The 23786-nt window shown below is 32.8% G+C and overlaps 5 protein-coding genes across 13 annotated transcripts in view; 3 read left to right on the plus strand and 2 right to left on the minus strand.

Annotated features, from left to right (window-relative positions):
• LOC117157067 (RYamide receptor) overlaps positions 1-12952 on the plus strand; it is a 28087-nt gene extending 15135 nt beyond the window's left edge. For 3 of the 6 annotated variants that reach the window (XM_076621976.1, XM_033334758.2, XM_033334759.2), the window contains exons 2-10: positions 6534-6666; positions 8733-8935; positions 9030-9178; positions 9318-9439; positions 10109-10326; positions 10641-10741; positions 10808-10898; positions 10966-11084; positions 11510-12952. In XM_076621976.1, coding sequence (XP_076478091.1) covers positions 6549-6666; positions 8733-8935; positions 9030-9178; positions 9318-9439; positions 10109-10326; positions 10641-10741; positions 10808-10898; positions 10966-11084; positions 11510-11759 — 1371 coding nt within the window. In that variant the 5' untranslated portion in view covers positions 6534-6548 and the 3' untranslated portion in view covers positions 11760-12952. Of the gene's footprint in view, positions 1-88; positions 225-6533; positions 6667-8732; positions 8936-9029; positions 9179-9317; positions 9440-10108; positions 10327-10640; positions 10742-10807; positions 10899-10965; positions 11085-11509 lie in introns of all 6 variants that reach the window. The other 3 variants (XM_076621974.1, XM_076621975.1, XR_013059304.1) reach the window with 2 other exon arrangements.
• Positions 12953-13219: 267 nt separating this feature from the next.
• Positions 13220-14249, minus strand: ave (sterile alpha motif domain-containing protein aveugle). Its single transcript, XM_033334760.2, has 3 exons — positions 13904-14249; positions 13662-13775; positions 13220-13559 (listed from the first exon to the last, which is right to left on the minus strand). The coding sequence occupies exons 1-3, from the start codon at positions 13940-13942 to the stop codon at positions 13383-13385; spliced, it is 330 nt and encodes a 109-aa protein (XP_033190651.1). The 5' UTR covers positions 13943-14249; the 3' UTR covers positions 13220-13382.
• A 505-nt stretch (positions 14250-14754) lies between these two features.
• Positions 14755-15840, plus strand: RpS26 (ribosomal protein S26). Its single transcript, XM_033334777.2, has 3 exons — positions 14755-14895; positions 15365-15673; positions 15767-15840. Exons 1-3 carry the CDS (start codon positions 14893-14895, stop codon positions 15797-15799), a joined length of 345 nt encoding a protein of 114 aa, XP_033190668.1. The 5' UTR covers positions 14755-14892; the 3' UTR covers positions 15800-15840.
• Positions 15837-17499, minus strand: LOC117157075 (PEST proteolytic signal-containing nuclear protein). Its single transcript, XM_033334776.2, has 3 exons — positions 17359-17499; positions 16578-16777; positions 15837-16511 (listed from the first exon to the last, which is right to left on the minus strand). The coding sequence occupies exons 1-3, from the start codon at positions 17393-17395 to the stop codon at positions 16269-16271; spliced, it is 480 nt and encodes a 159-aa protein (XP_033190667.1). The 5' UTR covers positions 17396-17499; the 3' UTR covers positions 15837-16268.
• A 242-nt stretch (positions 17500-17741) lies between these two features.
• On the plus strand, positions 17742-22102 carry spz (Spaetzle domain-containing protein). Of its 4 annotated transcripts, none has more exons than XM_033334845.2 (8): positions 17742-17824; positions 17945-18318; positions 18489-19625; positions 20339-20402; positions 20476-20603; positions 21422-21481; positions 21568-21671; positions 21752-22102. In XM_033334845.2, exons 4-8 carry the CDS (start codon positions 20357-20359, stop codon positions 21966-21968), a joined length of 555 nt encoding a protein of 184 aa, XP_033190736.1. In that variant the 5' UTR covers positions 17742-17824; positions 17945-18318; positions 18489-19625; positions 20339-20356; the 3' UTR covers positions 21969-22102. The 4 variants fall into 4 exon arrangements, with proteins under 4 accessions (XP_033190736.1, XP_076478276.1, XP_076478277.1 ...); XM_076622161.1 differs by having other exon boundaries at positions 17945-18302; XM_076622162.1 differs by having other exon boundaries at positions 17945-18071.
• Positions 22103-23786: the final 1684 nt, after the last annotated feature.

Here is a 23786-nt window from a genome sequence, read left to right on the forward strand (position 1 = left end):
TGTAAAGTAGTTAGATCTTTTAAAAAGCATCCGCGTTACAAATACGTATCGAAAGCGACGCATTGATTCCAGTCTGTATATTTTCTAGGGAAGAAACGAGAAGGAAAATCCAAGTCGATGGCGAATGATGAGAAATTCATGGACTGGACGTTATTTTAAATTTTTAAGTCTGCAAGAAGTATTTTCTGGAATCTATTCGTGAGAGGGAAATATTCGACTGTAAGGTAGAAAGAGTCAGATGATATATTATACGCATTATCGTAAATATCCAAATAATTAAATACGAAAATAATTGCTGGAAAATCGTCAGACACCGATGCTGTTCTCAACGAACGCGCCTTTTACGCGCCTGACATCGACCCGACTGACGCAGGAAACTTAAACGAGAAATAAAGCGAAAAGCGACAGGGCGTAGACGAGAATTGAAAGGATACAGCGCGTATTGTTTGTATAAAAAACAAGGTTTTTATTTCCCTGGCACAAAATAGTATTGCAAACAGAGGTATTGTAGTATTCGCGCGATCTGCATTGTATAAACTGTTTTGAAATTAATAGAAAGGAAGGTTTTATTAAAACTGCCATTCAGCTCTGATTCTTAACCAATAAAGAACAGTGGAGTGCTGAACATCTCGCTACGGATGAAATGACAAGATTTTAAAAAAAGGACGATTCTCCCGTTCATTTCACTATCGTTTCACTATCGACGTGTGATATTTGCAAACAAGACGCTTTATTTCTATCACTTTCCTCCAGTTTCAAAGAAATTTCGCATGACAAATCGAGGTATTACAGGCTTCAGAGCATCCTATAAATCGCATCGTTTGTTTCATGTTCCCTCCCAAGGAAATACAGGCAATCTGACGTTTCTGAGACGTTTCTCATTCGCGATTCTTTATGGTTCTTCTTTCTCTTCGGCACAAAATTCTCGTACGATTTTCTAGCACGATTATTTAAATTCTCCGAACAACACCAAAATAATTCTTCGAGTCAGCCATGCGTAACGTTCACGAAAATATGCAAGCACAGCCCTTTTTCCATCGTTTTAATTGGAATACCATACGATATCGCTGCAACATTTTAGAATGCGATATTGGTTATTGATCTTCTCGTAACTGAAGTTTCAGTTCTTATGAGTGAAGAGCTGAACTTATAAGAACTAAAGTTTAGTTCTTGTAACTGTAAAGCGAGAACTAAAACAAGATGAAAACGGGTATAAGTATGAACATACCTTGGGTTCACATTGTGGTTTTAATATTGTTCAAACAGATCGAATTACTTTATGACAGTATTATTATTATTATATTATCATATCGTTATCCGTTTACATATTTGTACGCGCCTGTAGAAAGGAGATCGAATTTCAAGCATATTACAATTTCATATATAATAAAATATTGTTTTTAAAATGTTATGCATGTTCTAAACGATATCGTCGATTGGACGGTAATTTGATAAACATACAATTTATTCATTAATAATTTCATGAATATTCGTTTCGCAGATACACCGCGCATACAATATATGTAATATAATACAACATGACATTAACTGTATCAGCTGCGTATCATTTATGTAAAATTATCGTTCATCATGACATTAGTAGTAATTAAATGAAATCAATAAGTAGCGATATTAATCTTATGCGCAATTTCGAAAATATTATATTTATTATATTTTATGTATACTGTAACGAATGGCACGTTTATATTATCATTAATTTCCTATAGTCAGACTGCGGATGTTTATTGAATATATATGAAGCGTTTAAGGATGCATAAAATTACAAAATGCACATAATATGAAAATCCGCATATCCAATATCCAAAATAAAACGCACGTTGTGTATATCAAGTAGTTGAAACGAACCTCTACTTACATTTCATTTCTTTCGCTACTTATTTCGATACAAATATGAACCTGCATGAACATCCACGGTTGTCTTATAATATAAAATTATAGAAAGCACGCAGCAATATCAAAACACATTTAAAGAACAAATTATGTGTACAAATTATGTCGTCAAATAAATTTTACGATGGGATATTGTAGAAGCAGATGGTACGATAGAACTTGAAACGCAAACGTACGACATAATTTCGGGGACAGATATCGTATCCACATCACGTATGGTAATTAGCATCAAACTTAGAACATTTGATTGTTACCCTGGCTGCAGTATCAACATACCACGCATATGCATACTTAATGCATCGTTAGCATAGCTCTTATACACGGAACGTAACTTTCCATAAGATCACAGATCCCGAATTCGAATATGCAGAAATTCTACAACTTGATGAGGTTTCGAGAGTTACTAACGTCTGAGCGATTTAAATTCAATAATTTATGAATTAAACGGTGCATGATTTAAATTTCGCAGGCCCAAAGACAAATTTCAGGTTTCAGCGTCGCTTCAGGATATTTGTCCCTTGCAGTCTAACAAGCATAAAATATTAACAACTCTAACTCTAATTAGGATTCGATGAAGGCGAGCTCATGTTTCGAAACGATTTTTCCAGGAATATCTCGCGCAATTGAATTTCACGATGTGAAATAAAATAAATAGAAGCTACCAGAAGATTCAACAACATCGAGAACATTTATTGCACGTTTCCAAACTAACGTAACGAACAAGTTGGAATATACGTAATCGCTGCTAACAACGTGCAGTCTCGTTTAGGCAACAACAATCTGAACAATTTCCATTTACGTTTTGAACATCGCGATATTGTAATTCCAATACTCTGCGAAACAAAGTTATACTCAACTTATGTCGTTGACCCGCATTCCATATTAAACAGATAGCATTAGACATTAGGAAATGCAATTGGTCGAAACGTAGTTTAGTCCTTTTGTCGTTTCCATTGCGAATGTTTCGTGTCTTTGAGTCTAACCGAGACTGCGTTTACTATGGCAACTTAATCACTTGACACAATTTTCTCGAGTACTGCAAGGCATGTTATGAACTTTGTATGAGAATTTCTGGTTCATTTAGTCGCAGACATCGTAGATAAATCCAAGCAGCTTAAATTAAAATTTAAAAAATTCTACTGGTTCATTAGCAGACGTTCCAACTTAAGCGTGCAGAGTAAAATAATGCTATATAAAGCCATATTAAAACCTGTTTGAACGTATGGGATTCAACTATGGGGAACAGCGAGTAATTCCAATATAGAAATTCTTCAACGATTCCAATCAAAGACTCTAAGATTCTTAATAGATGCACCTTGGTATGTTACCAACGAAACAATACTTAAGATACCTACAGTTAAAGAAGAATTATGCAAATTCAGTAATAGATATAACATAAGAATTAACAACCACCAAAACCCACTTGTTACTCAATTACTTGACACGACGGATCAGATCCGCAGGCTAAAAAGACATTACCCTCTAGATTTAAACATTAGATTCAGCTAGAATCAAACATACGATGATCATTCATTATTCACGTTATAGTACCACGTCAGAATAATTTACTTATAATTCTCAATGAGAATTGATTGTAAACTACTTCCAAATAAAAAAAAATTTAGTCGCAGAAACATGTATACACGTTAGTACATGTGTAATAGGAATTCATTAAAATAAATCATTGCAACTATAGACACGCGTTCTTAAATAAATTTACATATTTTTCTATTGCACTATACATTAACACTTTGACTACCACGTTGGTCATATATGACCGGCCACGGTTTCTCCTGTGACGCCACGGTGATCATTGGTGAATGGAGCTCTTGAACTTTTTACAATTGTAAAAATTGTATGAAAATTGACAATTAGGGCATTTTGAATATAACCGATAAATAGAAGATACTTTGAAATAAAAAGTGCCCCATTGAACAATGGAACATTCTTATTAGAACATCAATAAAAAAAAAAATGAGGACAAATGTTGCATCTAACGGTGCACTGTGTTTGCATCCATATCTTTGAGGGGTAATCCACGAATATTATTATAAACACAGCTTAGGAAATAATCGTAAATGCTGCTTTATAATCGTATAATTGAAGTTAGAAGTATGCACATACCTTGCTATTATATATAGAACGAGCAAATACTGTTTACTAATATCCTCTACACGTTTCAACAATATATTCTGCACGTTTTGCTTACGACGAAGTAACGAACCCGAATGGTTTGTTGAAATAAACGAAGCCTTGTTATAATATGTGGCTATCAACTGTTACCAAAGCGCCACGATGGTCACCCGTGACCACCAATAAGATAAACGGTCCATTGGGGAACAATGTTGTCTTACATCGTCAATTTATTATTATTTTGCCATTATATGCTTTGAATAATAAAAAATACTCCCGTGACGTCCTGAGCGAAACATGCGATTTTGGCGTGACAGTCAAAGTGTTAAGATAAGTGTTCGTATACGTGCAATTTTAATCAAAATTGATGTTACGAACGTTGCCTATAATGAAACGCGTTCGGTTTAAAGTAAAGAACAAAAATTCACAATATGGTGCAGGAAGAATGCGGAATTCAAAGATATCGCAATAAACGTTTGCCTGAATATCGATACATGTAGGTGTACCAATAGTGGAACAATGTGATCCGCCCATTCCCTTGACATTCTTCAGACACGTTCCTCCTAGCAAGAATATTTTCTTTTACGCTCGCCTACGTCATTAAATATTTATTTAAATTGGAAAAGTTCATCGTAGAAAATTAATAAAGTTGTTTCCTTCAAATCAATTTTCTGCATAAATATTGGTTAATTATGGAATCGTTGTTAAAATTGACAGAATAATCGGATTCTATCAGGTAATAGAGGTAGCTGTTATTTTGACAAAACTTCAACACTGTTATCTTAATAATATACGGTTTTGAAATTCAGTTAAAATCGAACATTGTTGAACTATTAATTGAATGCTAAAATCTTTATTACAATGCACACAGCAGTTTTCAAAAGACTTCGCAACAATACATATCATGTAGCGTTGCAAAATTCAGACAAATACCTGAAAAATACGAATTTTTGAAACACGTTAGTATATTATTGGAAATTCCAACATTACAAAAGAGCGAGCATCGTTGTGATACTGTTAAAAAATTGTACATTTCATAGGATCGTAACAAAACGTTAAAATATTCTTCTTCCAAATTCCGAGAATAGCGACAAAAATTATAGAAAAATTCCGACCGAAATTATTCCAAAGGGTAAAAAATACATCAAAAGAAGTTACGATGATACTGTAAATCTTGAAACATAATTTGAGGAATCTGCGACTGCTATAGTATGAAAAGCGTCGTATTTAATGAGGTTTCACGGCGTAACGAGCATTTTATGAAAGCTGGAAATTGCCCGACGAATGAAAATTATAAAAATCCACAGAAATTCAAGAAAATACGTTTACTTAACTACTATTCTCTTACTTTACTTACCGAGATATTACGTTAAATGCCATTGGTTCACAGAATTCTTCGTATTATCGTCCGTATGTTCGTTATATAATTCATGAAATTTCATCGTATCTTTTATATGTTTGATTGACTTGGTATTTAATCGAAAGTAATATCACAGTGATGAAAAGTTCATAAAAATGCAAAGAATAGAAACGTAGCTACGGTTTTAACCATTGTAGGTATTCCAGGAACAAAAAATGTTCTCTCGATGAAGATAAGTACCAAGTACGCACGTTCAACTATTTTCCATGAAAATTCCAGCAATTTTATTTGTACACTGGATACAAACCCAGAGATAAGGGTGAAAAAAATTTTCGAGCGAACAGTTAACAAAAGTTAGGAAAATCGACATATTCGTGAGATTATTTTGCCTAACGGAGTAACCTAGTTTTCGACTCCCATGACGATGGAATTAACGAAGTTGACGAGGATGGATACTTAATGGCAATTTCCGCTGTCAGAGGCATGAAAAAAATGAAACGTTGTTTCTTGTTGTTTCGCCTCAAACAAAGGACCCCTAGCCACCTCGTTAAATTCAGAATTTTACCAGCTCGTTTCGAAATACGACGGAAATTCTACCTCTACCAGAGAGTTTGGTATTATGAAAATAAATAAATAAAGTCGATTATGTTCCATCAATACTAAAAGTTGGATATTTGCAAACTTGATAAACGATCGCAGAAAAATTGTGCCCTTTTTGTAGGTCGATAAATCGTACGTACAACTTGCGCCGGCAGAATTTTAACTTTGCGTGTAGCAAGCAACATAAAATTCAATGAATAAATCATGCCCTCGATACTTTCCGCCGCTACGCTTGAGAATACGATTTATCGAGTCTATCGAGTTACGAGACCTGTCTTTTTCTTTTTTTTTTTTTTTATTTATATAGACAGCTACGAATAATTTTTGTCAGAAAAATTAAAATTAATTAATTAATTAATTATGGTGTTGGTCACGATAAATAATTATAAAGTAACACGACACAAGATAGTTTGTTTGTGCGTCGTGACATAATTGAGAACGAATTACAAAGTTGTATTCTTATTCTTGAATAATTTCTACTGAAATTATTGACGATTATAACTTGTGAATTGTTTTTGGTTTGTTGCAGATAGAATCCATCATCATGAATATCTCATGGTACGACGAAAATGAAGTAATAGAAAATATTTGGCAACCTACGTTCAACAACACGTCAACGATATCCCCGTCGTATGCGAATGGCTCGATATACGATGATTTTGGTATGGATTATGTTATTATCAGTACACGTCGTTATTGAAAACGAGATATGAATGAACATCATTCAAACATGATATAAAGACTGTCAGAGGCTAAACTACCGTTTTCATCCTCATCAATTGCACGTGTTAATTCCAAAGAGCCGCGGAAACCTTTAATAACCGGAATGAAGAACGAAAAAGAACGCATCGTTGCTTTAGAAAAACGAGCATAAAGTGGAATTTCGCATCGTGACATTCTTAATATGTCGGAGCGTTCTTTGAGCTTTACGTATATGCAGGTACAAGCATAAGTGTAGTAAAATTCTCAGAAACAATTTCGAGATCAAAGAAATTTCGTCGATAGAAAGTCGATTCGATAAACGAAGAAATTCGTTAGAATTTGATCGAGCATGCAAGTAGAACGTGATTTCGTTTTTCAGTTTCTCAACGATCCAAATTAGAATAACTCTTCCAAGTGATATACAAATAGGATTAGTAAGAGTGTACACTTATAACAGAACGAAGAACGGGAACTAACCGCTTAGTTGATCGTCGTGGATTGTTTTTAAAGGAATGAACATAGAGTTAAGATCATAAAATTGACGACGAAGGTAGAAATGACATTTTCCTTTATCAAATATCTGTGTTCTTTTATTAAGCTTTACTGACTCTGTCGTCAATGGTAATGAACAGAACTCGGTATAAAATAAAATTATTTAAGTAGCGATTCAAAAGCTTAAACTGGCTTAAAACTTATAGCTCGATAGCTGTAAAATTATTTTTTTTACGATGACACGTAATACTGACACTTAAATGGAAGAGAATTTATTTATCATGAACGAAAGAATAATTGTGTTTATATTGTGTTGTATGGTATATAATATTTTCATTCACATATTAAACTATATTAATTAATTACAGAAATATTGACAGAGTTATACATTTTATCCTAATGAAGCTAAATTTTAACAATGACTAAAGGTGTTTTAAGTCATTCACGGTATTTGTTATTTAATTTGCACGAGAAGACTTCGAAGAGAACCGCGGTCTTATTAGATGAAAATATTTCGTATATTCTTAAGCGATGCAAAGAGCCGGAAATTTCCGGCCACTGTTTGTGGCAGAAGTCCGTGGTAACAGTCCACGCAATATCCGAGTCGTACCGTATACAACAAGGAAACTCATTTTCATGCAAGAAATTTTATAAAATAAAACGATCAACGTAGCGTTGATTATTTCAATCAAAATATTTCATTTAGTCATATTTAATTTAACGCTAGAGACATGATAATGAATATCTTGTACATTAAAAAAAGGCTTACTCTAAAAAGCTTCATGGCGTTAAAAGTTACTCGACTTTATGCTGTTTCATGTTCTTTTTTTCCTGCGAAGAATTACATTTCGTCATTCTGAAAAGAAAGATAACAATATCTGATCCATTTGAATAACATATTTCCTTCTTTCCGCTTTCTACATTGAACATTCCAGTTTTTTTTATGTTTCTAACAATGAACAAATTGTATTCACTTGATAATCTGTTGATCGTCACGTTCAAGCAGTATCGACATTACAAACATGAATTGCAACTTCAAAGAACTGTAAATTGCATCTCCTTTGTGTAGTGAATTATTCTCGTCTTTTTCAGGTTCGCGCGACGCCGCTATCGAGATCCAAAATCCAATGTTTTTATTCATGAGGCTATCTCGCCTTTAAAAGTTATTCGCGAAAATATTCATACAAATATTCGTTCGCTCGCTTTGAAAACGTTAGTCTGAATAAAAAGAAACGCGCGCGATGAATAGTATGCCTTATCAGAATCGAATCGGAGAGATGGTTTTTGCCGATAAAATCGAGAATGAAAATCGAAAATAAAAATTCTGATACGATCGAATTGTGGAAGCTTTTAATTTATTTCTCTTTGAAAATATACCTCTCGGAGAACATAAAATATACGTATGCGTATCATTTAAGACCGCATAATATTATGTGCGTGTATTATCGAGAGATTATTTTTATATCAAATGTCCGATTCGTTTCGATACAATTTAAGGATCCTCGTTAGTTCAAACGCCACTGATTGATTTCAGATGGAAAATACGAAGTTCCAACCGCCATACTCGTTGTCCTCAGCATATCTTACGGAACCATATCGTTTCTGGCAGTAGTGGGAAATTCTCTTGTTATGTGGATAATAGCTACATCCAGGCGTATGCAAAACGTAACGAACTTTTTCATAGCGAACCTGGCATTGGCGGACATTGTTATCGGTTTGTTCGCGATTCCATTTCAGGTAAGAGATTTACTTGATATGTAACTGTGTGTGTTCAGATAAAATCCGAACTAAAATATACATTGTTCTAATCACGAGAAATATTTCTATTAAGTTTCAAGCAGCCCTGTTGCAAAGATGGCTCCTACCACATTTTATGTGCGCATTTTGTCCTTTCGTGCAAATCCTTTCTGTCAATGTCTCGGTTTTCACGTTAACGGCGATCGCGATCGATCGACATCGAGCGGTTTTAAAACCACTCAGGTGCGTCAATCTATTAAAACGGTAGATTATCTAAGTCCTCCAAGTAGACGTACGCCATTCGATTTTCTTCTGACCATTGTTATTTATATTTCTTTTTCTCTCTTTTAACTCGTGTAACTTGATGTTTCACATTTAACAGCGCGGGACCAAGCAAACTGACCGCCAAAATTATAATCGCTGGAATTTGGTTTCTCGCCTGTAGCTTGGCTACACCAATGGCAATTGCACGTAGGGTTACTATGGTACGAGAAAATTCTATAAGTAAGTTAAACGACAGATCACTTGACTAAACTATCAGAGACTTGTGAATAAGAGACTTTCCATTTTTCATCGATGTATAATACGAATCGTTCATTTTCAAAGTGGTGCAAGTCCATTTTGTGGAAAGATTGAGAAAACGAGGAATTTCCCTACACCTCAATACGGACGTTTTACTTACAGACAATTTATAATCTAAATCTTTTGTTCTAATCAACCAAAATTTAATAAATCCGTTTCCTGTAATCCGTAGCCTGTACAAACAATCGAGACACCAAATAATCGAAAACAAGTGACACCGAAATTAAACAACGGTATGTACTTTCTTTTCCCTGTTCTAAAGCAGAGTAGATTAAAGCGTAGAACATGGATTTTAAATAATTCGCTAACTTTAAAAGCGATGTGTGGGTCCGCTCGTAATCCTGAAAAAAGATACTGATCCAGTCAATTTCCAAACAGAACACCATTTACATAATGAATTCGCATCCAATTAAGCGTATAAACACGCGGATGAACTAAGTACACCTTTCAGCAAAAGATTTTCCGATCGATGTGAACGCGAACGCTTTGATACCTGGAAACAAAGGAAAATGAACTTACACCGCTTTGAAAACGAACGATCCATGTACGCGTAACTGATCGATCGTTTCTTCTAATTTCTAATTGACGTAGATGGCGGAGATCGCTACAAACCGTTCTGCATACACGTAAATCTATCCACCAAATCCATGTTCATTTACTCAGGATTATTGGTATTTTTGCAATATGTCACGCCGCTTTCGATTATTTCCTGCGTGTATGCAAGAATAGCGTTAAAACTCTGGGGAAATAAGGCTCCGGGAAATGCCGAGGATTCCCGGGACGCGAATCTAATGAAGAATAAAATAAAGGTACAGCCCTTTTTTTATTACTAATTAACATAAAATCTCCAATTATATTTTCGATTTTTATTATGGAATTTTCCGCTCTTCGATCCTACAAACGCAATACGTCTACGCGCCGACGCTGCTATGTTTCTCGCGTGGACGTTTAAATAGAAAATAATTACATAAAAAGAGAAATAATTCTATTACAACGATAACGTATTCTCCTACGTTCTCGTATTACGTGCGTATTTTATGTAAACAGCGTAGCTTCGATTTAATTTAAACGTACTTTCGTTGGTTTTATTTAACACAGTTGCGAATTGTTCGTTGCGTTTCAGGTAATCAAAATGTTGATCATTGTAGTAGCACTTTTCGCAATTTGCTGGCTACCGCTTCAAACCTATAACACTTTCCAATATTTTTATTCAGAAATAAACAAGTAAGTAACAGATCGTTATACGTACAGATTATATGTAAAACAGATTACTAAGAGGCGTGATTACAGTTACAAATACATCCATTACATATGGTTCTTTTTCGATTGGCTGGCCATGTCAAATAGCTGTTACAATCCATTTATTTACGGAATATATAACGTAAGTATAGCAAGTTGTACGTTTCGATATCGTTCTACATCTTCTCAGTGTACGAATCTACTTTTAGGAAAAATTTAGAAGGGAATTTCAACAGAGATGTCCTTTTAAATCGCGAAAATGGTCAACTAATCCAGCAATCGACACCACGGATACGGATAAAACACAAAGTACAAGAACCTCCATAAGGTATTCTTTGAAGTATATTTCATAATTGAGCCGCGCAGAAGCCATGCTGATCCGTGAACTAAGACGTAGCGAAGAATAACAACTGTAAACGTTATTTATCAAAAACATGGAAATGTTTACTGAAACGATTGCTTGTACTATCTTTTCTGTAATAATTAAATTTATAAAGAAATAAGTCCCTTGGTTCTTGAGATACTTAATATTGCCAAATTGAAACAAGAAAATTGAAGGATAAGGGGGAAGAGCGAGAAATGTCCATTCATTTTATGACGTTCTCCTTGTTGTTCCCTTTACTCTTCGATTAAGAACCTCATACAAAATGGAGTTGATCAGTTTAACCTTTGAAGGGCCCAATTATTGTACTATTTCTATAAAAGATTCTCTTATTCATAGAAATAAAAAGTAACTAACTTTAAATGTCGTAGATACGAATGGAGGCGTACAATCTCCAATACTTATCCAACTGTATCATCGTTTCATAAAGGTATGTCAGCGAGAGACTCGACTCAGTCGTTTATCGATGATCACCAAAAGAACGTACGAAACAAAAAAGGGATTAATTACTATTTTCGTGGTGAGAACCACTGTTCGCACAAAAACGAGGAACTGTACGTTTTTTCATCCGGAAGACACAAACACACTCAAGACCTCGACACGGAAGAATTATGCCTATAACCTAGAGAGTTTAACGATTTGCTTATCGATTAATTTAAATAGTATTAACAACGAGATGTATTTTGTTCAAAGTGCAAAATTTGCACGATTCGTTTGCATATGTAATATGCAAACAAAGGTAAACCAATAGATGTAACAAGGTAGTAGTTCTATTAATTGATACTAATAGAGGATAATTTTTCCACATATCTTATAGTAACTTGTGAAACAAACGTCTAATTAATCGCGTTTTCTTTTCAGTTCTTCTAATCATTGCTCAAGTTTTTCTACGACTTAAATGTGATAAACATTTGTCTAGCATTTATTAGATTCCTAATGTGTATATAAGTACATATATATGTGCGCGTACACAAATATTAGTGCACCTTTTTATTTTCTTTATATTTAATGAATAACAATTTCTCAGTGAACTACTATGCCGTAAAAATATTCTTGAAAAATTCTAAAATCTTGATAGAAATACTTAGTTGTAACGAATATGCAACGGTGAATATTTTAAAAATAATTAGGATAATTGAAGAAATATTTTATTTCCTCCTGATTAATTTCTTTTTTAGGATCACAGTTATTAAAGTTTACGAAGAAGTTCCACGCAATATGTAAGGCTGTGAAACATTTATTAGAGTAACGTCTTTTTGTTACTGTTCATTATTATAAGTTTAAGCGTTTTTTTTTATGTAAAAATGAAACTTTTTCGCAACGATAATAAAATGCTAAATATCTCTTGATTGAATGATAATTTACATTTAAGTTGATAATTGGAAAAAGCATTCAAAAGTATTAAACATAAACATTATCTTTAAAACTTTTAAATAGATACTTTGAAAAGATATTAAAATTACAGTTAAGGTGATTATTAAAAAATTTTGTTGTAATAACAATTAGCTATATTTTTGACCAATAATTCTAATTTCCATCTCACCACAGATTAAAGATATACGACGTGTCCTTCAACAAATTACTATTTCATTAGTACATACATACATATTATGTAAAATTGTAGCAACAAACAGGGTAATGAAGAGTTTAGTCTCTGAAGTTATTTGTTCAAATGATCATGTACATAACAATGATAAATAAAAAAAACAGAATATTATTTCAACTTAATTAAATGTTAAAATTGATGTAATTTATCATGCTACAATAATAACAAAATGTTTCTAGTCAATAAATGAATTTTTGTTGAAACATAACATGTTACATAAAAAAAATTTGTAATACAGAAACTTCTTTTCCTATCAAATAAAATGTTGCTGTATAATTTCAAAGACGTACTATACAGATAAGTAATTTTAATATGACACTTTTTGTTTTATGATAAAGAATTGTGAAATAAAATTCATTATTTTCCTTAAAAAATAACAATAAGAATTTACTACACAATCAAATCCTGTTTGCAAACTTCCTTATTCCTATACATTTATATTTTCTTGTAGATCATAATATCAGAGACAATAATATACCCAAGGTATCAAATACTTTATTATAAATATATATAAAAGTACATTCATTTAATACATTTGATTTAAAAACTACTAATATTGTATCATTATCAATAAAAAATATAAAATATCATTTATCACAAGATATTATAAAAAATAAGGTTCTATCTCATGCAGCATATTAATCAAAATTCATATTATTACGTCGTTCAATATCTTTAATCTCTAACATATCTGTTTTAAGATGCAATTTCATTATTTCCCGCCAAATGTCCATTCTATGTTGTTCATTATCAATTCCAAGTCTCAATAAAATATTTTCATTTATTCTTAACAAGACCCTTCCAGTGATATCGTGCTTAAAAAACATAAATGATATTGATCAATGTCGATCAATGCAAAAGTATATAAAATACAGAAACTATATATTTCCTCGTGTTTAAATAATTTAAATACTTACATATAGAAACTTTTCATGGTATAATTGATAATAATCACTGCAATGCCTCCTCAACCATTTTTGTACATCTAACACATTCCATAAATAAACAGGACGAGGTCTAGCAGTTTTGTTCTACAATATCCAATTCATTTACAATCAGCATAAAGTTTTTATACCCTTAATTGCTGCATTTCTTTTATAGACAATTGATCAAATTTCAATCATGCTAACAATGATAGCGCACCACAAGATAAACATACCTTTGGTTTATTAGTGGAATTAACAACCTCTTCTACCATTTTGTGCAAAATTCAAAATATAAAATTATAAAGAATACAAATAGAATAAAATAGGTTACAAAAAATTAAAAATAGTACGTAATGTATCCTTCTAATGATACAATCATAAAAATTGTATAAAATGTATCTTATTTAAAAACTTGTTATTGTTATATTACACTAAAATGCATTGTAGAAAATATACAACATACAACAACTAAACAAAGTTAATTTAGAACGTTGCTCTTCGCTGTAAAATTATATTGCTTTTATCCATCTATCCTTCGTAATGTTGAGCATAACTTCTCCATTTTGTCACTATGCAATACATGCATTTTAAAGTGTAAGCACGCATGTATTATGTCACTAGAAGTTCAAAAAGATACTAGGCTAAATTGTAATTGCTCGAAATTCATATAACGTAAAACTTTTATTCATTTTAATCACGGACAATCAAATTTTATTCAAGCTATAAATATTCAATGGTAAAGTATTGTCCAAAAATTGTTTTAGTTACATTACTTGATTAATGTTTCGTAATATCTGGTAATATCAGATAATATATTGCAATGCATTTCAGTTTTTCTAATAAATATTATCGATCTATATATTTTTTTATGATTTAAGTTCCGTATTATACATTTGAAGATATATAAAATCTATGATATTGAGACACAATTTTCTACAAGTCATGTTTGAAATATGCGAATTACAGTATTATATTACCTTAATTCCTTCCCTGTGATATATTTCATTTGATAAACGTCACACATGCATTAACACTTAACATTAAACAAACAAATAGCATTAAATTAATAAAAATTCAAAGCGCGCGAGTATCACGATTCAAACGCGATCTGAAACTGAATGCCAACTTAACGTGAACGGAAGTACATTGATTTGACTTGCCAACTTCATTTAACGTCATTATACATTGTTTCCGATCTTTCTCCAACAAGTGACGGAAGAAAATGGTAAGTATTTCTTATTTATCGTGTATAATTCTTTTAATTTGCGATATTGTGCATAGTGTATTTGTTTAATATATAATATTAATAAAAAAACTAGTGCGTAGGACGCAGTTTTACATAATATAATGAGTATTAACGGTGATGTATTCGTGAAATATGAAAGTGCAGAATGATTGTTGACCATGTGGTTTTCATATTGTGTATATTCGTAGAATACCATTTTTAAATAAACTATAATTTTTTCAATACTAAGAATAAAATGCACTGAAATATAATATTTGTATTTTGAGTATTACATGTTAGGAATATTTGTATGTTTATATTTTATACATAACCTCCATGTGTAGTACTAATAATTTTAAACTTCAGAAGAAAAAGTTAGAAACGTAATTAACAATTATTTATCCACGTTAGTAAGCATCAATATTCCATATCACTGTTATTGTTGTATATTTCACTTTTCTATTTTCAGACTTGCAAACGCAGGAATGGTGGACGTGCCAAGCATGGCCGTGGCCATGTAAACCCTGTCCGTTGTACTAATTGTGCACGCTGTGTACCAAAAGATAAAGCAATTAAGAAATTTGTTATTCGTAATATCGTAGAAGCAGCTGCCGTGAGAGATATCACAGAAGCAAGCTTTTATTCTGCATATCAACTTCCAAAGTTGTATGCCAAGTTGCACTATTGCGTTTCTTGTGCTATTCACTCCAAAGTAGTTCGCAACAGATCAAAGGCAAATCGTCGTATTAGGACACCTCCAGTTCGTAACTTCCCTAGGGTAATTATTATTAAATTACATAGTTATGCATATTATTAATTTCATCAATTTTTTTGATATACATTCATTTTATCATATCTTTGTTCTGTTTAGGATCTGCGTCAAGGCCAACAAAACAGGAAATAAATTACTATGTAAATTTTAAATAAAATAAAGTATAAAATCGATATTAACTGTTTTTTATTTATATCATTTATTCTACAAGTTACAAGATAAATTATTTTAAACCTCCTATCATTCCTAAACAAGTCACTTTAAAAATTTCTTGTTACATGATTCAAAATTATTATAATAGTAATGCACAATGTAAAAATTACACAAGTCAAATGTATTTGCATAGTCCCGCATAAGATACACAAAGAAATACACTTTTAAGTGCAGTCTTAACATAGTTAATACTAAACAGTACCTTATGTTTATTTTCCAAAATGTGATGTTAAATATGAAGTGAAACTTCATATCTAGTGCCTGCTAATAATGCATAAAATTGATAAAAATATTTTGCATAGAACTGCAGCAAGAATTCCGCTATTGTTGCATTTTTGTAAAATTAATATACAATTAACAATAATTGCCCAGTACATCAAGGGAGGAATCATTTATTTGCTTCCTCCATTGCTTTTTTGAGCGTCTTTTCAAATATTTTTTTGGAATCGCAAAATCCTTGCTTTGTTTTCCCAAATGAATTTGGACCAGCAGAGGTTGGTGTTTCTCTTCCAATATTTCTCATTCTCATTCTTGCTTCTGCTGGCATTTCTTCAGGTTCATCTTCTTCATCTGCATTGAATACAGAAGCTACTGTTGGCCTCTGGATTGGTGTTGCCTTTACAGTGGGTTTCTAAAATACAGTTCTCGTAAGAACAAATATATATATGCTTTCGTCAATTTATACATTACTACTTACTGATGTAGAGCCTAGCTTTATCTGAATACCCTTCTTTTGTTCTGTTCCACTTTTCTTCCCAAATCCAAATGCCAGCTTCTGTTTCTTGGCATCACTTTGATTGTAATTACCAGCCTCACACCGGTCATCTGATCTAATCGGTGAACGATCCCTTCCTCTGTCATCTCCCCTGGAGTCCTCTGCTCTGTACACACTTGACCCTGACAACGTCAAACACTGGCAAAGTTCAGATCAAGTTAAACAACATTGTATCTTTTAACCGGAAATATCTAAGCGGCATGCTTAGCACAAGTTTCTTGTAATTCCGAATAAAATTTAAAAACAAATGAAATCAATAAATGATGATGAAGAAGAAACAAGTGTGTATGTAACATACATATCCTAAAGTTATTTATAACAATACGATATACGATATATGTATATTTACTTGATAATCTTATTACATAAGGTTAACATTCAATCCGTTTTTATTATTGTGAAGCATCCTTTGGCACATGGTTGTAGGATGCATGCACCCAAAAACGATACATGAAAAGTAAGAAACGAGATTTAGAAAATAAAAGTACGATTTGCACGTCTAGTTTTGTTCTAAAACTGCTTCGTAATAGATTTTCTAAATTACATATTTAGAATTTGGCGTTTCCATAATTAAAGATTGTGGGCTTGAAATCAATAACGAAAACAAATCAAGACTAGAACACTATCCATTTTCTGCAAGGTACGAAGTAAATGTTATTTTACCAAATGCGACTGATACGATTATAAATAAAATGAATAAAACCTTTTCTATATTCGTCCCCTGGATTCCTCTTCGACATTTTTCTGATTTTCTTTGGACGCAATGCGAAATCGAGCGAACTGAAGCACTTTAACGACAGTAACTGCAGTTTACTTCACACTAGTGTACCTAGCTTAGCGTAAATAGGGACATTTAAGGAAATATAGCAGCGGCTAGTAATTTTCTTATAACAGTCAGTACAGGTAGTACAAAAGAGAGAAAACAAAATTTATTTAATAAAATACATCCTTAATGATTACAGATACTAACGTTAATTAGAATTTGTAGTTTGGAAATTATCTTAAAAATATTCTTTTCATTTATTTAAATTTCCTTACCAAATCTCCTTTTCATTGGTAATGCCTGGCGCTTCGTACTGTGTATTTGAATGTGCGTACAATACATATAAATAAAGCATTTTAATCTTGTTAATGTTAGTTATTTTATTGCATACATTTTTATATACAGGGTGAGTCACCTAAGGGTTTAAGCTGAAATATTTTCGATATTATTAATTATATCGGAAAATGTTTCAGGTAAAAGTTGAATGGATTCAAAGGGAGCGTGTTTTAATGTTAGTTCTTTGTAGGTGGACGCATGAAGGTCATGAGGAGGTTAACTTCGTTGAAATTTTTGTTAAATGGAATTATATATCCTTTAGTACATTAATCGATGCACTGGATCTTGTCTGTGTCTTACGTCTCTCCTTGTTTATCGTACGATAAGTTTTACAAGTTGAAATTGAAATATCTACTAAACCAGTAGTTTTTCGACACAAGTAGATCAATGTGTTACGTTTTGTTTGGCTCGTTTTGGTTGTGTTGCCGTTAATTTTTGAATTCAGATTAAATTGTAGTGTTGTCTGTCGTTTAATGCGATTGGCAATTAAACTCCACGTTTCGACTAACCTGCTCCACGCAGGAGTACTGGCACGGGAGAGGATTAAAGTTGGTGAAAATAAATGTTCGCTTAATCCTATTATATTATTAGACAAATATTCTTCACAAAAAAAATGTTTATTCGTATTCTAATTGGATATTGACAAAATCGTCGTTGAAATTTCGAATACTCGAAGTTACAATCGTTCGCAATACGTTTTCGCTCTTATTAATTACAAAATTTTAATTTGATAGATTTTCAATAATTTACAAATTGACAAATACAAACACGTCGATTAACAAGACTAACAAGAACTGGGAACTAATGAAACAAAGAACTAAAAGATAAAGAACTAAAGGACTAAAGAACTTAAAAACTGAGAGCAAAACTAAGAGCTAAAGGAACTAAGAGCTGAAAAAACTAAGGAACTAAAGAATTAAAAGGCAAAGGAACTGAGAAATTAAGAGCTAAAGGAGTTGAGAATTAATCGCTATGAACAAAGAAATTACTTGCCAAGAAATGGGGAACTGATCGCCAAGAACCAAGGAATTAATCACCCGGAACTGAGGAACTAATCACACAGAACTGAGGAATTAACTACTCTGAACTAAGGAGTCATTTCTCTTTCTTCTATGTCGCTACGCTTATTTATATTTAGGTCTACCGTGGAGGGGTCGTCATGTGACGGGTTATTCCGTGGGGGTTGTGAGGCTCGAATTTGGTTTCTATACAAATTGTTAAAATTTATTTAAATTTCAAATTGGAACGCTCACTCGCGCTATTGGTAGTTTTAGTCTACGTTACGGCGCGTGCGCAGCGCGGGACGTGACAAATGATTTTTATAGAGAATCTCAAGCTGTATTAGTGTATTACAAAATATAATTCCATTTAAAAAAATGTCATCAAACCCATTTAAAAAAATTAAGTTGACCTACACATTACCTTTACGTGTCCATCTATAAGAAAACTAATAACATCATTTATAATATACAATACAGCCGATATCTTGATTTAAACTGTTAGTTGATTCACTCTGTATATTGATTCCTTTTATGAATAATTGACAAAAATTGTTTAATATATTGTTATTATATTTCTTATATCCACATATTTCTTTTTATGAATATTTAAAATAATAAAATTATTACCATAATTACACATTGAAAATTTGTCACAAAGTAGTCGGAAATATATAGTGGCAACTGTAACGTTTATTTACAGATTCTAATGTAAAATTATAAAATTAATTATTTTGAGATAATAAACACTGTTAATTTATTAACTGATTTATTAATCTATTAGTTAAATCATTGAAAGTATAATAGAAAAAATAAATAAAGTATACAAAGTGATCGTAATCTCATTTTCCTCGTGGATATTGATATAAAACTGTGAGTATGAGATCAGTTGTTGAAAAGCCACGAAAGCAAATGTATTTCTTTAGAAAAATTAACTCAAACCACAGATAGCGATTCTAAAGTACATCTATAATTTTCAAAAATAGAATAAAGCCAAGTCGTCACCAAAGCCGAAAGAAACATTAAAAGAAGGAACCGTTTTCCGTATGCTTCCAGTTGAATTTTTAGTTTATTTGCTTATTTAGTAAAAGAAAGTTCTCATTATTTATTAGTGCGAAAATTCTAAATCGCCTTTTTGTTCGAAGATGTTACTAAACCGAATTGGATTCTTACTGGTGAGATCATTATAATTTTTTTGAAACGTTCTTCCGAAGGAAATATCTTCAATTTAATAGTATTAATCTGATCTTCTACCATGATATTCATAATAATTACCAAATATCGAAACTATAAAGCGAACAAAGAATCTCGCTCAATAAATTAAGTACATATTTACAAAATTCGTAGATAAGATTAGACGTCAGAATTTATCATTTCAGTTTATTTAAAACTCTTCCGAACCGCTATAATATCTTCGGTTCTTCGATAATTTCCTTATCAGATACAGAAAATCATAGGAACGATTAAACGATGATATTCATATTCTGAATATCATCGCGTCGTTAATGTACACGATAATGTAGAATCGTCTCTTTTTATTTAACTGCTATTTTGTGGAAATTATAATTACTTGAAACCTTTTACAGCTTATACTTCCTCTCTCAATGACCTCTCCTACATACGAGACGACACAAAGTGACAATCCGCAACGTAATATACTTAAACTACATAATCGAAATAAATATCTTTCCTGAAAGCATTTTTTAACGAAGCTATGTTTCAGTGTACAAACCGGCTCCGATTTGCAAGGATAAAACCTATTGCGAAAATACATTGTATTATCCAACCGATATAGTGTCGAGGGAATTAAGAAAGAATCCGCATCTTCGAGATTACGCTACCGTGGATGATGTTCGTAAATTTCACGATCGGATTCATTGTCTTAGTAATTGGATATTATGACACGGGATACATGCAATTCTTCGATTTTTTTCGTCTTTTCATATTACCATCGAATAATCGTATCTGGTAGTGGTTAATAAACTATTCATTTCAGCTTATTAGCATAGAAATTGCACTTGGTTACATATGTGCATGTACACGTATGTATTACAAGGTGTACGTTATCTTCATCGCACATTGTTACCGAATCTGTCTTACGTAATTATTTCTTTAGCGATGCATCGAATGTTCCTATTCTAGAACTGTCTTTGGTTTGCTGTAAGGCACTCTTGTTCCTTAAAACTACCTTGAACTATTTCACTGACTACCATTTGCATTTCACGCTTTGCACATTGCCCCCTATGCTCGTTTCTCCTCCAATTCTATCTTTTTCTATCCTTTTTGGCCATTCGACAATTTCCGCTTTCCCTTCCGTGTTTCTTCCACGCCCAGACTTTTTGTGCCAATTTTTCTGCAAACCTTCCAGTTTTTAAATGTCCCTTCACTGCTATAATAAATGTTAGTTTTCCCCTTCACGCACCCAAAATCTACATGCTTTCTCCAAGCTGCCACACCTTGTTCCGTACTATCGAATAATAAAATGCTCTATAGTAATGTTCAAAAAGAACCTCATTTCCGATAAATTTCACACATTACAAGCAATTCACACTATGCCTCGACTCAGCGTGCTGGCAGTTTAGTTTTAGCTAATTACGATAATGGTACATTTTTTAATTGATATTCACACGCTTTCATATGTAGCCTTTTTTTTTTTTTTTGTTTAACAGGTAGATTCGTTACCAGGATACGAGAATGAACTGGAGGACAAACCACTTTGTTTGTCTACGGTAAATTAACGACTTGATCGATATCTCAATAATGTAATGTTATTGATATAATTATGTTGAAATCAAGATTTTCTTGGTTACCGTAGGAGCAACTTGTATTTCCTAAATTAGGAATAACGAAAAATTTGGAATGGAAGTATATCGTAAACCATGAAGACTTGGTGCAAGCTGTACGCATCGAGACATGCCTGTAAGTATCATTTTATGTCAGTTTCTGTTCTGTTCGGTTTACAATAAGTATAAGTAAATTTCAATTTAATTTAATAATAGGGAGGAGAGCCAACCATGCAAAGTGATCGATGGTTTCGCCGAAGGATACTATACAAAGTGCAAACAGAAGTTCATATATCGCCAACTCTTGTCATTGACGGACAATAGTACGATAACCAACGATTACTTTGCATTCCCAGTAAATTGTTGCTGTCACGTCGAATTCAAAGTTGACAAATTTTTACATTCATTTAATTCTCATAAGAGATTAAAATGATGAGGGCAAATGGATGCCATGTTAAACGTGATATTAAGTATGAATATTATGGATATACATCCTATACTTATATTGCATTCTCTTATTACAAAACACGTGTAATGTACTTTAATAAACGAAACACGATGCATTAATAGCCAGTGCCATCACTTATAATAAATACTCGTCTTACTCGATTCAATAAAATTGCCTTTATGCGGCCTGTATGGCTACGTTAAGTCATATTTATTTTATTTTGCCTTTTTCTAACATCACGATACATTAGAATCACAAGAGCATATCGATCAAAGTGCAAAAATATTTTATCAATCGTTTACGAGATGCGGAGCTCCACTTATCAATACAGATTGCATAGCAACATGTTTAGCTTTCTACATTGACAGATGCAACTATTTTTTATTTTATTCTACTTTCTGTCTAGTTAATGCTCATATTCGGCACACATTATAATTTCACTGGAACCTCTATTTTTATCATTAGCGAACATTCTAGTCTAACGCTTCACCTTTCACGGGCCTTTTTTATTCTTCTTCGTCTCGCCTCATATTTATACCGCCGCGTCAACGTACAACGATTTCTCTCACTTCAGGATAGATCGTTTCCTCTCGTGACATTATCTCGCGGTGCTTCTATCTAATTGTCTCATACCATGTACTTACGTAAAGAGACACGACCATTTTAATTTGTACGTGGCTGTAGATATATAAAAGTCGATTCGTTCGTCATAATTGTTAATAATAATTCGAAGTAACCGAGCCGTGCGTAAACGTGACACAGAAAATATAGATATCACGGTAGGATAATTATTGGTGAAATTAATTCAGAAAATAAAGAAATTCACGAGAACGTATTACGCGCAACAAATTGTGTCGATCGATATAATCATGAGAATTACCTTGCCACGAATTAGATGACTTTCGTGTTTCGACTGCGTAAGAATAACCATTCATCGTGAATACCTATACGTGTAACCGGATACAAATAATGGTAGAATTCCGCCGATTTGCTTTGCTTTCTATTCGGCATATTCAGTTCGGAGTTCAACTCGGTGCATTAGACTAGAAATCGATAATTCTTTATACCATATCATATAGATTTCTTCTATGAATAGATATTTATTATTACAATTATCTGTATAGCTGTTACGTAGTTGAAAATTCCCTTTTAATTTTATCGTTTGAAGATTTCTATATATCCCGCTACGTCGCGAAGTATTAAATGTCATTAAAATATAAATCATTTTCTATTCTTTTCTATTCTTCATCGTCGAGTTTCCCATCGAATGCGTATCAACGTAAGCTTAACGAGGTTCTAGTTACGTCATTGCTTAAGCAGCCGATTATGTTGTTCACGTAGAGCGAAGCAGGAACAGGGAAAATATGAAAACCAATGAGCGGCCCGATGAAAATCGCGCTATTCATTATTCCGAGGGATGTACCTGCATTTCACTGAAATCGCTTTCATTAGCGTGCTTCGACTGGCGAACTTGAATAGGAAAAGGAACGCGCGTTCGCTTCTTCCTCTCCTTCAAGGTTCCCCGTTACGCTTCCCGAATCGTATTTCAGCATAATACAGCGTGCATGATAGGCTATGAATTTTGGACGCATCGTCTCTCGTCTGGGTGCAACGGAAGAAAGTAAACCATTGACACGATTGGCAAATTTCCAAAGTGCACGGCAAACTCGCGGAAGACACAGGATGACGACGAGGCGCAGACACGACGAATAGCTTTAAATAGAATAATCCTATTCGATGGAAACTCTATAGAATAATTGATAATTAACAATATCTGTAGCAGTTCTAATTCTAATTCTCAGT

Source organism: Bombus vancouverensis, chromosome 10, assembly GCF_051014615.1.
Source record: "Bombus vancouverensis nearcticus chromosome 10, iyBomVanc1_principal, whole genome shotgun sequence".
Lineage (NCBI taxonomy): Eukaryota > Metazoa > Arthropoda > Insecta > Hymenoptera > Apidae > Bombus > Bombus vancouverensis.

Excerpts from the sequence above, each read along its gene's own strand:
- ave (XM_033334760.2), bottom strand. The coding sequence starts at position 13,942 with ATGGTAGAAGAGGTTGTTAATTCCACTAATAAACCAAAG. Across the intron at positions 13,776-13,903 it reads ATTCCACTAATAAACCAAAG|AACAAAACTGCTAGACCTCG; the intron begins GTATGTTTATCT and ends TGGATATTGTAG. Across the intron at positions 13,560-13,661 it reads ACCATGAAAAGTTTCTATAT|CACGATATCACTGGAAGGGT; the intron begins GTAAGTATTTAA and ends ATGTTTTTTAAG.
- RpS26 (XM_033334777.2), top strand. Across the intron at positions 15,674-15,766 it reads CAGTTCGTAACTTCCCTAGG|GATCTGCGTCAAGGCCAACA; the intron begins GTAATTATTATT and ends TGTTCTGTTTAG.
- LOC117157075 (XM_033334776.2), bottom strand. The coding sequence starts at position 17,395 with ATGTCGAAGAGGAATCCAGGGGACGAATATAGAAAAG. Across the intron at positions 16,778-17,358 it reads AGGGGACGAATATAGAAAAG|GGTCAAGTGTGTACAGAGCA; the intron begins GTTTTATTCATT and ends TGACGTTGTCAG. Across the intron at positions 16,512-16,577 it reads TAAAGCTAGGCTCTACATCA|AAACCCACTGTAAAGGCAAC; the intron begins GTAAGTAGTAAT and ends ACTGTATTTTAG.
- spz (XM_033334844.2), top strand. The coding sequence starts at position 19,898 with ATGTTACTAAACCGAATTGGATTCTTACTG. Across the intron at positions 20,604-21,421 it reads ATTACGCTACCGTGGATGAT|GTAGATTCGTTACCAGGATA; the intron begins GTTCGTAAATTT and ends TTTGTTTAACAG. Across the intron at positions 21,482-21,567 it reads AACCACTTTGTTTGTCTACG|GAGCAACTTGTATTTCCTAA; the intron begins GTAAATTAACGA and ends TGGTTACCGTAG.